This window comes from Sesamum indicum, linkage group LG3 (genome assembly GCF_000512975.1).
Source record: "Sesamum indicum cultivar Zhongzhi No. 13 linkage group LG3, S_indicum_v1.0, whole genome shotgun sequence".
Lineage (NCBI taxonomy): Eukaryota > Viridiplantae > Streptophyta > Magnoliopsida > Lamiales > Pedaliaceae > Sesamum > Sesamum indicum.
In genome coordinates, this window is record NC_026147.1 from 8,442,932 (window position 1) to 8,460,423 (window position 17,492).

Consider the following 17,492-nt stretch of genomic DNA (forward strand, 5'->3'; position numbering starts at 1 on the left):
ATATCTGATGAAATTATATAATTATTGAATAGAAGTATGAAATTATCAACTATGTACTTATTATATTTTTTAAAATAGATATGTACTAATTTATTATTAAAAGTAAATGATAATTATACCCTCAATTTGAGATTTAGTGTAATTATATATAGATTTCATGTGATTTAAAAAATTGCATTTAGTACCCTTGAGGTCTGCTTTCGTCTATTGTCCCTTTGTTAGTAATTTATTTTAAATTTATTGATATTAACAAAATTGAATGAAAATTGATATTTATTCTTGATTGATATATTAGTAACTTATTGCATGTCAAATAAATTTTTTTTGACTAAAACTACCCTTATAATAGTAAAGATACATTTCCTCACATGCATTAACGTGTAAAAATATATGAGAATAATTTAGCATGAAAATTCTATTTGATATGTAATAAGTAAACCAGAGGTATATATAGATTTTTATCTCTTTTTTTTTTTTGTTAATATAAACTAATTCGGTAAGTTTGACTAACGAGAGAGACTTATTTGTTAGACGGGAAATAAATTTTAAGAGTGCTAGATATAATTTTAAAAATCCGCAGGAGTTTACGTGTAATTATTATCTTTTATTTTTAAACACTTCTAATTTTTATTACTGTTTTTTCTGTAATACAAACATCCGTTGTAGGATGTAATTATATTTTTTTCACTTTTGTATTGCATGAGTGGATTGGATTTTGTTATTTCTTCAGAGACTGATCATAACAACATCCCCACACACACACTAAACATTATGAAGGGCCGTATGGTCATAATTATTGGTGGGCACATTACACAAGTTATATGTGTTTGTGTCTTGAGATTTCAAATTACCATATAATTATGACAAAATATTTTCATAATTAAATATTTATGAATTGTTCTAAGCGTGATCTATTAAGTAATTATGAGGTTGGAAATCAATTATGAAGTTTTGAAAATTCCAAACTTTATATTTGGGAAATTATTATCAGATGAGATTTAAATATGCCACGATATTTAAATTTGTTGAAATATCAAAATAGTCCTCATATATCATTTTAAACGCCCTATAACCCCCAAACCCATGCATATCACTCTGAAGCTGGACCTGAACCTACCCCGATAATGTATTTGATGTACTGAATAGTACATTTACAGTATATTTTGCCGTGTAATAAACAAAGGTTTTAGACAAGTCAATATAAATTTTAAGTTACTATTTTATATTACAAGATTTGAATTATTTACAAATGTTGATTTATTAATATTTCTAAAAGCATAATTCCGGGTACTGACTAGTTATATTATATTTTCAAAATCAAAGGGAATCGATATCCGCCAAGTCCAGCAATCGTCGTAGATTACTAAAAGTATATACCTCCCTAGTTCAAGGACGCAAGAAATTAATATCGCAACAACCCCAAAACTATTATTAATTGCAATAAAGCCCATCACAAATTTCAAGATTTTCACCAAGCCACCATCACTCCCTTCACAGCCACATCTCAACAGAGATTTTCTGCGGTAGAAAAGGCAGAGATCTCTGAGCAAAATCAACCCAAAGGGGTCAACGCAAATAAAGCGCGGTCCCAAGTCCACAAGATTTGCCTATAAGCGTTTCTTTAGGATAGTACAGAGGAGAAGCCATCCAATTTAACAACTTTGATTTGGTAAGTGCTTTTATTGTGGGGCTAAGAGAAGAAGAGAGCAGTACCATATAACAGTAGGAAAATATCATAAACTATCAGAAACAAGTTTCATAAAAAAGGGCTATAGAAGTTGAAAGTGATATGGCAGGAGAAGACTGAGAGTTTGTACAGATGCAACCTATGGTAAAAAGACTCATAATGGTTCTGTTGACTTTAAGGAGAGGAAACTGAACAGACATTAATGTGAGTTCAAAAGATTTTAAAGAAGGAAAGAGATCTACATATTGTCTCAGTGGTTGAGAGGCCTTAGTATAGTATATTTTTCTCATTCTTCAGTACACGTTGCTCCAGAAAGTTAGAGAGAGAGAGAGAGAGAGAGAGAGAGAGAGTGTTGTAGTAGGGTTTGTGTAAGTGGTTTTGTGGGTTTCTGATAGGAAGAAAGTCGAGATCTTTGAGGGCCTTTTTGAATTTGAAAAGGTGTGTTCTTCGTTTGAGTAGCTTTTTTCAAGAAACATTTGATTATTTTTACATTACTTTTCTTGAATTTTGGAGGAGAAAAATCTGTTTGTTTGACTGTGTAAATAGTGGTGACAGTCTCTTGAATTTGTGTTTGTGCTAGAAATGATTATGATTATGGTTTCCTGGTGAGCTTCTGATTGGTGGAAATGGAAGTTTCAATTGCTGTTTTGCCCTTTTCTTGATTTTTAGAAGTGTTGGAGCCTCTTGCTGTAGTGATTATTACACTCTTTTCATTCAAACTTTTCCCATGATTTTGTCTGTAATTTCTTGTATGTATGGTTGGTGAAAGTTCCACCCTTTTCATCTTTATCCCATTATTTTATCCATTTTAAAATTCTTTCCTCTCTGTGATGCCTTTTTGTCTTGTAATACAGTTCCTCACGAGGTTCTGTCAGATGGAGAAATTTTTCAAAAATTAAAGCTGAACCAAAAAAAAAAAAAAAAAGACAATCTTTATCACTGCACTATTTTAAGGTTTGATGCCATTTGTAAAACCATTTCCTCCACACTGTCTTCTGTTCATCCTCATCAGTTTCTCTGCTCACGACATGTAAAGATTCCAAGTGTCCTCCTCATAGTACTCTTTCATATACATTCTGTCATTATCCTTGTAAAAATACATAGTAACATCACTGTCTTTTCCTCTCATTCTCGACTCTTGAAGGTGAGAAATTTAAGGTAGAGATGGGAAAAGCTACGAGGTGGTTGAGGGGGCTGCTTGGGATGAAGAAAGACAAAGAAAATGTGGAAAGCAATTCACATTTTAGTGAGAAAAAGGAGAAAAGACGGTGGAGTTTTGCTAAGTCAGGGAAAGATTCAGACGGGCTGAGTCAGATTCCTGTGAATATTCCGGCAGCCGAAACGGCGTGGCTGAGGTCTTACATTGCTGAGACGGAGAAGGAACAGAATAAGCATGCGATTGCGGTGGCTGCAGCGGCTGTTGTCAGGCTGACCAGCCAGGGGAAAGGAGCTTTGCTTACTGGCGGCAGAGAGAGATGCGCTGCTGTCAAGATTCAGACAGTGTTTAGAGGTTATTTGGTAAGTGGGATTCGATTTTTTCACCTGATTGTTTGTCTGATTTCTTGAAATCTTGGATGGTTATGATGGGATTCAGTTTCAATTCATTCTTGGCCCTTGTTTTTAAGTTCTTGAATTCAAATTTGTTTGAACATGTATGTACTAGGTAAGTGCAATAGTATCTGTTGTTTTCTAGTCTGGATTTTGAAAAATTTTTCCTGTCGAATTCAAGTATTGGACAAAAGACAATAATTATGATATTGAATTCCATGTCCTTCTGTTTTGCTTGAAATGTCAGCAAACTGTAATTCCAACATTCTAATCAAACAAACCACTGTCTTCCATTTTTAATTTGCTGTCTTGTCTAATTATTACATTGCTTCTCAGTACTGTAATCTTCATGCATCATTGAACCTTCTTTTCTGGGAAACTCTATTTTGAAATTTTGAATTTTTGCAGTTTGAATTTGGTGTTGAGTGTGTAAGTAATGCTATTTCTGTAGTAAGTTTGTAGTAAAAACCTGGAAAAATTGGTAATATTGCTAATTTGATCTAGAATATCTGACAGGCCCGAAAAGCACTGAGGGCTCTGAAAGGGCTGGTGAAACTGCAGGCCCTTGTTAGAGGCTACCTTGTGAGGAAGCGTGCAGCTGCTACGCTTCACAGCATGCAAGCTCTTATCCGGGCTCAAGCTGCGGTTCGGTCCCAGAGGGCCCGGCGATCGATAAGTGCTGATTGCAGATTCCAACCGGAAATGAGAGCAAGAAAGTCCATTGTAAGACTGACGTTTTGAGTTCTTGGAGAAAGGTTTCAGTTTCTTGTAATTATGTTAAGTATTCATTATGGTTTTTGTGTTAAATTTGCAGGAGAGGTTTGATGAAAACAGGAGTGAATTTCATAGCAAGAGGCTCTCAGCTTCTTATGATCCCTCTCTCAACGCATTTGATGAAAGCCCAAAAATAGTGGAGATCGACACCTGCCGGCCCAAATCAAGGTCTCGAAGAATCAACACTTGCATGTCAGAGTATGGCGATGATCAGTACTACCAGGCAATATCATCACCTCTTCCATGTCCAGTCCCTGCTCGGTTATCGATCCCCGACTGTCGCCACCTCCAAGATTTCGACTGGGGCTTCATCACAGAAGATTATAAGTTCCCAACAGCCCAAAACACTCCTAGGTTTGGTTGCTCCGGCCGGGCCTACGCACCAGTCACACCATCCAAGAGTGTGTGTGGAGACAGCTTCTTTAGGCCGTACTCAAACTGCCCTAACTACATGGCTAACACGCAGTCATTCAGGGCAAAGCTGAGGTCCCAGAGCGCCCCCAAGCAGAGGCCCGAATTGGGCCCGAAGAAGAGGCTTTCGTTGAACGAAATCATGGCATCACGAACAAGTTTCAGTGGTGTTAGAATGCATAAGCCATGTTCTCAAGTTCAAGAAGATTATGAACTTCAGGAAAACTAATTTAGGCTGTCTTTTTATTGCATATGGGTTATGTCTATAGAGAAGAAGGATCCAACATGTTACCTTCTCTATGTCCCTCTCTTTTCCTATGTTTGTGTCCACAAGTAATAGAATAGAATAGAGTACTTGTGTAAATTTTCTTGACAAAATTATGTTGAGCAAGTCTAGTGAAGAAATTAATTTTTCTTTTATCTTTTTCACCTTCTCTTATACAATGGTACTTAAATTTTAATTTAAGGGTAAACTACAATCGATTGATTTAAAAATTATAAATATCCCCTTAAAAAATTAACGGTCATCTAACAAAAACTTCCCTTAGACAAGCATTTATTTTAAGGAGGTATTTGTTATTTTTCAAATGATGATATATTTGTAACTATGACAAACTTTAGGGATGCTCATTGTAAATTTGTGTAATTTTAAATAATTCGTAATAACATCTACTCATATGAAGCATCAAGATATGATACATAATGTCGTCTTGTCAAACGTTATTTTTACCTGAACTACAAGTTTGCATTGTATATCATCAAAAAAGAAAAAAAGAGCCAAAATTTAAATACAAGCGCTCGAACTTGATTACGAAATTGATCTCATTTCAACTAAACTTCAATAAATGCTAAAGATGTACGTTATAGATTCAAAACGAACGTATACTATAACTAATTATAATATTAACGTGTAACGTTCGACATTCATATAATATATAATTTAAATAATAATTTCCCGCTCCCACTAATTTATGTTGTGAATAATGAAAGATGCATCATGTGATGTGGGTTGGTGACGGTAAAATAGGCCATCTTATGTATATTTTGGGATGCACACAAAGAGGGGGCACAATTTTCGAGCCATGTTTGTTTTTGCAACATGACAGTCTCAACTTATTCCATCCACAATTACGAAAGAATATTCTTCTGTTTGCACAACACCAACGGTAGACACATCACATTACAAACACCCATTTCAAATTTTATGTCCTAAATACCCTCCACTACCCCCAAATTCATTTCCTACTCTCCACTTTTTTTTTGTTTTTTTTTTAACAGTAATATAAAATTTTGAAAGAATGGGTATAAACCATTGCTGACTGATAATCTCATTAACTACACTGATACGATTTTAAATTAAGGGTCAAGTAAGTAAATTTGTTTTTGACTCAGTTTTAGGTTGATGGACTAATGGAGGTGTATGTGCACTCACAAAGATTGGTAAAAATAATATAATTGGTACCGCATTTGAAGGGAACGAAATTTGAGACGCTTTGAGCATACGGAGCAACCACCGAATACCATAGCCACCATTATTGTGGAAGATATTAGACAGAGGATTATCAGTGTTAATTTATCTCGTTCTGTTAGTTCATGTGCGTTATATAGATTATGGCGTATTCCTTGGCCTGTCGGGGGATAAACCACCAGTTGAGCACTTTTGTACTGTATGATCTTGTTTTATTAATGAAACTTACATTTACCAAAAAAAAAAAAATAATAATTGGGTAATTCTCAATTATAATCTTTCGATATTTAAATTAGTAAAATCAATATAAAAACTAACTCCAAAGTATTACATATCGAATATAGGGACTATGTATTCTATTGGGTCAGTTGAAGGTAAGACATCTGTAAATTCTTGAAGTGGTTTGATCATTTTGGCAGAAACCTAAAAACGTGTTTTATCTATTTTACATCGTTTAATGTGATTCCCACATATACAAATTTGCTCAATAATCTTTATCTGAGGACAATTCATGGACTTGCTATATTTGCAATATGGTTCATAGAATAAGGAGAATTCTAAAACAAACCAAAATACAAAATAAATGCCTATGGATAAGACATCATTATTCCTTGTTTAATCATAGTAATTTCCACAACAAATGTTGTGTACTAAATTTCAAACAAAACATTATTCCTTGTTTAATCATAGTACTTTCCACGACAAATGTTGTGTACTAAAATTTCAAACAAAAAGGGGAAAAATATATATGTTCAAAGAAAAGGTTGAATATTTTATTTATCTTTTCTTGGAAAAGGTAAAAAAAAAATAGATTCTCTTTTGGATAAAATGTACAGAAGGTACCATCTTTATCTTTCTTACCTCTTCTTTTTTTTTTTTTTTTCACAACCCAACAATTCTTTTTCCAACTTTTAATGTTATTAACTTTTTAAATTTGGAGGACACGTGGCATCTTTTGAGGTTTAAAGTTGAGGAAAATACTCAAATGTGATTGGTGGAGATGGGATATTTAAATTCTTTGTGAGTAATGATTAGGGTTTGATTTGATCTTTGTTGTGATGTGTTTGGGGGGGATCTCTTGAAACTTGTGGGCTTTCTTGCTTGCATCATATGGGACTTTTTTATTTTTGATTTTTGATTTTTGATTTGGATTTTCCCTTTCTTGAAGTACTGTACTTGGTAAAAGACATAATGTTGAGGTTGTTTTGGTAATTGTGCTTCTTTGACTGCAATATCATGTCCTACCTCAAACATTATCTTGTACATCTCTTGTATCGAGTTGATAAGGGTCACCTTTATTGCATGTCTTGGACATTAATCTTGGTTCTCAATATTGCCCATGCTCTTTTTATCATAATGCCACTTAGGTCCCACTCTTACACGAATCAAATTTTTCCATCATATTTCTTTAAAGATTGATACAAAAATTTATAGTTTTGATCCTTCAACTTATGATAATTTCTTAAGACAACCTCAAGTTTTTAAATAACTATGATAAAAGATTAAAATTAAACCACCAAATTGAAAAAAAATTAAAATAATAGAAAACGTTAAACCCTAATCGACTGGTATGTCTTGTTTGATTCAAACACTAATTTTTAATTTTATATGACAGACACATTTCTCGAGAATAACATGGGATGTGATTAGTGGGTTGTCAATCGGTAATGATATCGTCATCACATCACAAATATTTAAGATTTCAACATTTAAAATGATCATCATCAAGAAAAATTGTCAAGAGATTCAAGAATAACAATAAATTATGCAGTATTAAAATAGACTATCTGAAGATCTAAGGGGATTTGTTGGGTATTTAAAAATGGATTAACCACTAAGTAGGTTTATTTAATGTAAATCGAGGTGATTAATATATATTTTTTTACACTCCCATTTAGTAGCTAGTTTGAAAAACTTTGAATTTTGAAAAAGAATGTGTGGGCCAACCAACCATATACTAGTTAAGTCGTAAGGTTGAGATCCCATAACTAATTAATAAACAACTCATGACGCAAATTCAGATTAACCCCTTATAGTTTGAAAAATTACATCTATTACTTTACTTCTGTCAAATAAATAAATCCATTTGCTAGTCAAAATTTACAGATTTATGCAAGTCAAATAAATCTTTATGGCAAAATTCATAATTTAATTCAGAAAAATTTATTTGACCTGCAATAAGTCATTAATAAGTCAATGCAGAGTAATTACACATAGACCCCTTGTAGTTTGAAAAATTATATTTAGTGTCTTTAACGTTTATTTTTTCCCCCCCCCCCCAACAAATAGACATTTTCGTTAGTAAAAAATTATCGAATTTACTTATATTAACAAAACAATTGATTGAAAATCTATATTTATCCCCAACTGACTTATTATTGGTCTATTGCATTTCAAACAGATCTTTTCTGATCAAACTACACTTATACATCTCCACACGATAATGCATGTGAAGAATATTCACTGTTATAACGTACTTTGGTCAGAAAATATATATTTGACATGCAATAAGTAAGTAATAAGTCAACTAGGGGAAAATATAAATTTTCATTTGATTTTTTTACTAATATCGATTGACTTGATGGATTTTGACTAATAAATGGATCTATTTATTAGATATATACAAACGGACATCATGATTACTAGATGTAATTTTTCTAATCACAAAAAATTTATGTATAATTACTGTAAAACTCATGGAAACACAATGTAATTATCCCTAAATGTAATGAATTGCATCTAATAAAAAAGGTGGAGAATTGATAAAAGAATAAGAATAATTTGAATATAAGGGATGTTTTTTTTGTTTTCTTTTTTTTGGTCAAATAGGGCATTAATTTCACAGTCCTAATAATTTAATGAAATTCTTGCAAACTTTGAAAGGGAAAACAAATGAATGAGCTTCTTGGAAGGTGGCATTTCACTTTGAGAAGATGGATATTTTTGGAATTGTGGAGAAAATTAAGAACCCTAGAACTTAATTAGCCTATCTATATATATATATTGGGAAAGATGTGAATAGAGAGAGAGAGGGGGGTGGGGGTGGGGTGAAACCTAGGAAATTAATTAATGGGTTAATTAATTAATTTCTAAAAACTAGAGTTGGGGTCCTCATGTGCACTGCACTATACTCTGTTGAATGCTAAGCTTCAATTATTATTATTATTATTATTTATTCAATGTATAGTGGTCAAGATTTCCATGCCTAGCCTTTTAAGTGTTAGTTATGTATTATATATGTTACCCTTCAAATATTTATCCCCATGAGTAATACTATGTGAGTGCACAATTTAATTCTTTATTGTATATATTTAATTCAATAAAAAAGACAAGTAAATGAAAGGAATAATCTCTCATGTATGGACATTGATACCGCAATACGAATACAATACGACACGATACAAAGATATAAAATTTTTAAAAAGTTCAAATACGGTACAATACTGACACAACTATATAATATATATTTAATTTTTTATAAAATTAAAATATACAATACAAAAAATATTAAGATAAATTACTTCATATGAGAAGTGAACTCTTTTTCTTTTTTCTTCAATCTTAACCCATTTTTTTTTAGATCATAAAAAAAAAATCTCAAATATGTCTGACATGTCTTTTGTATTTTTATTTTGGAGACGCGAATACTATGTCTAACACGTGACGGAAGCGTGTCCATACCCAACACTGCAATTGAGACGTGTCTGTGCTCCAGACTACACCGAATAATTTTCTAAAGTATTCATGCATTATAGAGAATAAAAAATTAAGTTTAAAAAAATATGAGTAGAAAATTATTAACATACCTAATTAATTAAAAAGATATAAAATTGGGCTTGGGCCAGTTGAGCCTTTTAATCAAAGAAAGCTCATTAAAAAAAATTTAGATTCCAGCCCAATAAGAGAGTAGAGTAAACCCATCAACTTCAAGTATTTAAATGCCCACGAGTTCCCTAGACACTGTTCTAAGTTTAATAGTTTGGACACAAGATTCTTTTATGGAAGGTATCGTGTTCAAATTTTTTATGTGTGTATGTGTATTAAGTGTGCATGTGCAAAAATAAAAAATAAAAAAATAAAATTTCCGTCAAAAAATTTACTTCAAATTTTGTATAGCACGTACATTAGAGCCTAAAATTGGAAGTGGGATAAAAAATTTATGCACGAACTTTTCGTTTATCAAGATTTGACCTGTCACATTTTTAACTTGAACAATTTCACGCTATCCATGTGGGCAAAGCAACGTGAAGTATGAATAGATGGATCATTTTTTTTTTATTTTTTTAGTAAAAAAGGCAATTAAATTTAATTGGTTTTATGAAAATAAATAATAAAGTATGTTATTTAATATTTTGTTATGGAATGAGCCAATTGGCACGTGAAAGGTTCAATTCTCCAACGGTCAAGAAGCACCGAATTCAAACTCCGAAGTCCCAACGGTCACTTTATCTCTTCCTACAGTACTTCAAATGATCATAACAATCCCATCTCCCTCCAATTGAGAAGTAAGAAACCCTGGTAGGTGAAGTGAAGAAATCTTGAACAAGGAAGGAAATGGAGGGTTCTAAAAAAGGCTTCTCTCCATCAAAAGCTGCTGCAAGTCCCAAACACTCATCTACTGGTATGAAAAATGAAGCCTTTTCTTTCACACAGTACACACACTGAGAAGTTTGTAATTCTTGAATTTATGTGTTTTTCTTGTCGCTTTCTTGTCGCTTTCCTTTTGTGTAAGAAACTAAACATGTTATGCGATATTTGCTTGAGTTGGGGTTTCTCCAAGATCAGATTTTTTCTGAAACAGGAATGTTAATTTGGTTTTGTGTTCAGGGGAGAATAATGAGAATGATTCAAGTCAAGATCAAATGATTCCCAAGTTTCAAAACCACAAGGAAGTGTGTGGAAAGAATTTCATGTCACCCACAATATCTGCAGCTTCCAAGGCTGCACCTCCAAGAAAGAAAATCTTAGCTGATAGGAATGAAAATTCAACCCCTTGTGATGCTCAAGTTCACAAAATGTCCAATTTTGAGATGAAAAGAAGTCCCAGAAATTCAAGTGTTAGTCACTTTGATCGATCCCCATCTGGGGTTGTTTCGTTGCAGAATAATTCATGTGAGCCTAGTGATGATGAGGATACGAATCTTTTAGGTGATTTGTCTTCAAATGTTTATGACCCTGTGAAGAATTACCTCTCCCCAAGGCCTAAGTATTTGCGTTTTAATCCGAACAGGAGGCGTGAGATTTTAGACAGGCTAGAAAAAGAGGGCAGAGAGGACTTGATTAGCTCCGTTGACTCTAAGGAGGTTAGTGGTGAAGAAGGGTCATCAGCACAAGAAATTAAAAACTCTTCTTTTTCCCCTCCTGAAGAAAGTGTTGTGAAGCTGAAGAATGATGAAGAGGATGAAATTATTGGTGATGATTGTGAGGAGGACGAGGAAAAAGAAGTTGAGATTATCAGTGATGATTGTGAGGAGGACGAGGACGACGAAGAAGAAGTTGAAGAGGAGAGAAGATGGTGTCTCAAAGGAATATTAAAAATTGTCCTTACTTTGATTGCTTGTTTATTTTCAACCTCATACATTTGTTCTATGAACTCTCCAACTCCTTCACCAACTCAGCGAGCTATTTGGAATCTAAAAGACGGTTATCTTATGATCAAGAACCAAACACTTGAAGTCATCATTATGAAAATGCATGATTCTGGTTCATTGGGAGTGGAAGATGGAGATAATTATGGTGAGGTTGAGGAGGAAGAAATTGATGAAGATGATAACGGGGGAACTGAAGAGAGAGTTGAGGTAGAAATGGTTGAAGATGATTTGGAAAATTTGGAGGTACGTGATGAGGAGGAGGTTGTTGGAAATGTGTTTGGGGATAGTGAAGATAAAACTGAAAAGGCTGGTGAGTTTGAATTTGAAGCTGGGAAGTTTGAGCAATTGACAGGTGCAAAAACGGATGAAAGTGTAGATGGTGGTAGTTTTCCTTTGGATTTGGATGGGGATGTAGAGTTTTCTTATTCAGATCTGAATGAGGATACTGTCCCTGACGTTGAAGCAGCAGTAACTGATATTGTAGGGGATGGTGAGGTTGAGCCTGAAACAGAGATCTTTGGGCAATTGGTAGGAGCACAAACTGCTAAAAGTCAAGATGCTGATGAGTTAGATAAGGAAGTAGAGGCTTCCAATCAGCTGCAGGAGCTTGAACTTGCAGTGAAATCTGTTCCTGAGGAGGAAACACCACAAGAGCCAAAAGGGGTTGTGGAATCACTAGACGAACTTGTTGGATCGCATGAAAAGTTGACGGATTCTGGAGATGAAATCGGATCTGATCATGAAGTTGAAATTGAGAAAGCGGGATGGAACACCTCAGCTGTTGTTGGAGTTTCTGTAGCATCCATAATTTTAACACCACTGGCCTTGATATATCATTCAATGAAAGGAAGAAACATATCTGATGAAGAATCTGAACCTGTGCCAAAGCCACATAAGTTTGCAGTGAAGGAGAAAACAGCCCCAGTGCTGCCTTCTATGCAGAGGAAAATCGAGTTCTTCGCTAGACCTACAGCATCTCAGGTAATAGAAGAAGCTCCTGCAATCAATTCCCACCACATCCACGCACCAACCGTTGAGTTGATCGGAGAAATTGTCGTTGGACAAGTGAGCAGCCTTAGAAGCTGTGGTAGCAAGTATCAGATAACTGAATCTGAAGAGAGTAATGCCACTTTTTTCCCCAAGCACGGTTGGTTATCTCAACCGCTTGTGGCTCCAACTCCACCGTCTGCACTTGAGTCTACTACTAATTCACTTTCATATGGAAGCTTTACAACTGAGAAGAAGATGTTGAAGAAAGAGGTACTTTCAAATTACGTCTGTTGGTTTTAACACAATTGTGTGCATATATGTTTATGTCGATTTTGCTGGACAAAACTACTGGACTCTAATGAAGTAGTTAAACTTTACTCAAAAACTACTACAATTCTTGAATATGAGTGTTTACTTGCTTGGATCATGACATTTCTATTTTGAATTGATCAGGGAGGCAGAAGTCGAGATGCCACAACCGAAGTTACTCCAGTCAGGCGATCCAGTCGACTCCGTAATCGTGCAACAGTGATGTCTCCATGAATTCTGATCAGTCTAGGATCTTTGGTTCTGAAACAGCATCCTCGGTTGTTTCTGAAACCACACTCCCTCTTCCACTGAACTAGGTTCATTGACTACTAATGTAACTTAGTTGCTGTGCCTGGATTCTTTAGGAACTAACTGTTTGATTATGTTAAATGGCACTCATTGATCTAATTTTCATTACAGTTGCTTGTCAAACTGGCTGTTCTCATTCCCTCCCTTCCATTCTTGCCTTTTCTTTTTTTTGTGATATTACTGATATCATTTCATAGTGCAATAATCTCCAACAACAGTGGACTAAACCAGATCATTGGAATCACTTTTTATGTGCCTTTGATGCTTTCTGTGCCATTTTGTATACACAAAGTGGGGCTAAAAAGTTAAATCAAGTGCTAAATTTTGAACTTTTCAAACATCTTAAATACAAGTCATAGGGTATTTAACTTCTGTACTTTTTACCTTAGAATGGAAGAAAAATCAGAAAACTCACCACAAAACTTGTTATTTACAATCTCTCTCTCTCTCTCTAGTATTCCAAATTCTTGTGTAGAGCAGTGAGAGGGGGCTTGCTGGTAACAAAACTCCCTCTTTTACTGAGAAATGATGAGAAAGAAGAACCCCTTGTAGTTTTCTTGGATATAATGGGCTTAGGGAGAGTATAAGGCTTGTAGCTATTATTCAAGCCAGTCCCATAGCTCTTTGAAGCCTTGAGATGATGCCTTCTGTTTGGAATTACTTTCTTTGCCAGATCTTCAATGCTTCCCACTCTTGCAAGTGATGTAAAAGACTCTGATTTCCCTTGATAGAATTTTGACAACCCTCTTCTGCAAACACAACAACAATTTCATTCATTCACTCCTCCACACTAAAATAGCTGATGACAAATTCAAGAACCAAAAAGATGATTGATTTTTCACACAAGAAATTCAACTTACTTGATGGGCAATTGTTGCATGATCTCTGAGAGATCATACAGAGCTCCACCGGACGAAAACGAAGACGATGCCGATGAGGATGCATCATCTGCTGTATCATCAGATGAAGATATGGATGATGATCCATTAGTAAACATTGATTCTTCCGCTATGGACGAAGTGGAGGTTGATGATGTGCATTTCTCATCATGATGATCATCGTTCTTCTTTTCATACTCAAACCATGAATCTTGAAACTCCCGATGATGATGACTTTGGGCTTCTGCCATTATCGGAATATATATTAAAAAAAAAAGACCACAAGAAATCTCTATCTCAAGAAATTCTCTTTTCTTGCAGTGATATACGAATACATGGAATTCTCTCTTGGGATACCAAGCTGAGGAAACATATATATATGGGCATGCAAATACTAAAAAAGAAAATAAAATGAGTGGATTAGGCTAGTTTGCTTCTGGAACAATGACTCCTTGATCACATGTGGGAACATCAAACTTCTACGACACCAATGGTAAGAAGCCGACACGTGGCGAGAACAGGAATGGACAGAAGAACAACCCTTGATTGGATAAACTATGAGCTTGCAGATTGGTCATGGAGGACACGTGTCGACGCGTCGTCATGGTTGCATCGTGTTTTTGGAGAAGCAAAGTGTGGTTTTAGGGTAGCCCTGAAGAAGTTTGATGAATTCAGACAGAGAAATATATTATTAGTGTGATGCCTTATCTTTAGATTCGACATTATCTTCTCGTATGGTTTGAAATGAATGATTGACTTTAGGATTTTTGCCCTACTTGGAACAAGATAAGTTCTATGCTATTTAAGCCCCATCCATATCCTTCCTACTCACCCACCCCACCAACACCATAAACAAACCCCTCTTCTCATCCCCCATCGCCCCCACACAAATATATATATTTTTATAAATTATTAAAATGCCCATCATGATATCAAAATACCGCAGCTTCAATGATTTTCATTCACCATTTTAAATGCTTTTGGCTGAATTTATTTAAAAAAACTTCATAAGATTTCTCACAAGTTTAAAAAATCTTAATTTTTATTTTAAAAAAATAAATTGTGAATAAAGTAAAATTACGGTATTAATAGTAACAACTCTGTTTTTCTATAAAGTTTATCAAATATTTTTTTAAAAAATTACGTAAATTATAGGCACCTCTCTAAAATTTTGGCATATTTACAAATACCCCTTAATTGTAAGGTTCATTTCATTAGTCTTCATCCAATTTTCATTGTAATCTGGTCAAACTGTCATTTTATATCTTTAGAATTTTTTAAAATAATTTTGTGGACTTATATGCTCTAATGATTTATTTTACTCACCCTCAAACTCTTTTTATATGTTTCCAAATATTTATTTTTTTTTAATTACTATTTTCGTTAGGCAATTTAGGAGCTGCATAATTATTTTGCATTTGAGAAGAAAATTTATAATTTCTAAACAACAAGAAAGTATTCATAATTACGTCAAAATAAAAAAAAAATAGTCATAATTTACTCAAAAATAAAAAATTAGAAGTTGGCCCAAACATCAAAAGAAATTATGAATCTAACAAAATCTTTTGTCAAGGAAAATGGATTTGGATTAGAATAAAGATGGGGTTGACTGAGTGCTGAGGTTGAGGTGGTCTGTCTCTTGCCAACCTTAGCAATATCCATATTGAAACATCTTTCTAGTTACATCTTTCAAGTTTGTTCCAATATCAGCATGACACGGATGGATGCCCATATCCACCCAATATTTTTAAATTAGGAATTTAATGTCATTTTTATTACAAAATAGATCATATCATAAGATTATCATTCATAGGATCCGACTGTAATAATTGACCAACTTTTTGTTTTTGACATTCACACATCTAATAATATAACATATTGGAGGGTCGACCATCTGACTTTTTCTAATTTTTGTTATTGTTTTTATATATTTTTTCAATAAATAATTAATTATCACAAGCGTTGAATTTATTATTATTATTTTTTTTTATAAAAATTATTATTTATTTACAGTGTGTATAAATATATTAAATCTTGAAATGAAAAGGGCTTAATTCTTGGAAAAGCATATATTCATTCACTTTATTGGTTTGGATAAAAAATAATATTTGAATCGCTTTCAATAGATAACCTTATCAAGAAATTAAACATGACGTGTAAGGTAGTCACAATTTTGGGCTTATCACTTGGACTGTCAGTTTCCTGGTTGGGGACATCTTTTTTCAATTTTTCATCTTTTTTTATTAGACACAAAATTCTATTCATTTTTCCTTTTTTAAGTAATTAGCAGTACATACGGGCACTCCATGTTTGTGTAAAATATTTAAAATTTATAAATAATTATTAGTAAGTTAATCAGATTAACTACTTTAAAAATCTAAAAGTGCTCAAAATTGTTAAAAAATTATTAAAATTACTATTATGAATGAGTTAAATAATATATTTGAATATTTAAAAATTGGTACGACAATAGAATATTTTTTTTTTATAATAGTATAAATAATGTCTTTAAAGATTATCTTTATTTATTGAAGAAAATGAATGAGTTAAATGATAAATTGTCTTTGTTTAGTAGACAGAATGTGAGTTGATAAAAATGTCCTTACTAATACTGATTTCATTTACAAAAAAAGAATCTCTTTGATTAATTAGTTATATTAATATATTTTTTTCATGTACATTTAAAGTTGCATTAAGTTTATCAATCATCTATATTTATTTAGTTATAATTAAATATAATAAAATTTTATATTATGCACCCACCCGCAGAGGTTGCTACCGTAAATATTATACATTTATGTGAGTTAAGATTGAATGTGATAAGATAATTTGGTTAAAACATATTTGTTTGATTTGTCATGTATCAATCAAGAATAAATATAAATTTTTGTTCATTTTTTTTTTATTAATTTCGATAATTTTACTAACAAATAAATTTATTTTATTGAAAGTATATATTAAAAAGTATTAAATATAATTTATAAAATTATAAAAAATTTATATATAATTATAATAAATTTCATTTTATAACTATCCCATCATCACATAAAGAGCTGTGGACTGGCACATAGAACATAGGGTGTAACCTTTGCCAACAACTCTGTGTGCCAATCTGGTTTTCTGATTTGTAGGGTGGGGTGCAAAACCAACCACAACAAAAAAGGACAGGCTATGTGTGTGTATCAGTTCTAATTAGAAAATATTTACTTATTTTATTTTATTTTTATTTTTAAAACGTAAAATAAAATACTCAAAACATAAACTAAAAATTTATAAAAAATTTGAAAAAAGTGAAAGTACGCATTTTGGGCCAAATTATTAATTGAATAATATAGGGGCTATATTACTTTTTGTTGCAAAATTTACACTATGTGATAAATAAACATTTAAGTTGTGGGTTAATCAACCAAACTTTGATCCTTATCTTTTGTTTTCTTGATAATCAGTTAAAATAGATGAAAATCATCTTCCACCTCTCTCTCACTCTCACTCTTTTCTGCGGTGTATAAATGCATCAAGTATATTCA

The 17,492-nt window shown here is 33.0% G+C and overlaps 3 protein-coding genes across 5 annotated transcripts; 2 read left to right on the forward strand and 1 right to left on the reverse strand.

Moving 5' to 3' along the window:
- Positions 1,653–4,844, forward strand: LOC105157695 (protein IQ-DOMAIN 31). Of its 3 annotated transcripts, none has more exons than XM_020692339.1 (4): positions 1,653–1,669; positions 2,832–3,205; positions 3,752–3,958; positions 4,050–4,844. In XM_020692339.1, the coding sequence occupies exons 2-4, from the start codon at positions 2,852–2,854 to the stop codon at positions 4,647–4,649; spliced, it is 1,161 nt and encodes a 386-aa protein (XP_020547998.1). In that variant the 5' UTR covers positions 1,653–1,669; positions 2,832–2,851; the 3' UTR covers positions 4,650–4,844. The 3 variants fall into 3 exon arrangements, with proteins under 3 accessions (XP_020547998.1, XP_011072442.1, XP_020547997.1); XM_011074140.2 differs by lacking the exon at positions 1,653–1,669 and adding an exon at positions 1,795–2,125; XM_020692338.1 differs by lacking the exon at positions 1,653–1,669 and adding an exon at positions 2,189–2,717.
- LOC105157696 lies at positions 10,097–13,732 on the forward strand. Its single transcript, XM_011074141.2, has 3 exons — positions 10,097–10,509; positions 10,716–12,739; positions 12,923–13,732. Exons 1-3 carry the CDS (start codon positions 10,443–10,445, stop codon positions 13,010–13,012), a joined length of 2,181 nt encoding a protein of 726 aa, XP_011072443.1. The 5' UTR covers positions 10,097–10,442; the 3' UTR covers positions 13,013–13,732.
- On the reverse strand, positions 13,386–14,595 carry LOC105157697. The gene is made up of 2 exons (XM_011074142.2): positions 13,948–14,595; positions 13,386–13,836 (listed from the first exon to the last, which is right to left on the reverse strand). The coding sequence occupies exons 1-2, from the start codon at positions 14,214–14,216 to the stop codon at positions 13,539–13,541; spliced, it is 567 nt and encodes a 188-aa protein (XP_011072444.1). The 5' UTR covers positions 14,217–14,595; the 3' UTR covers positions 13,386–13,538.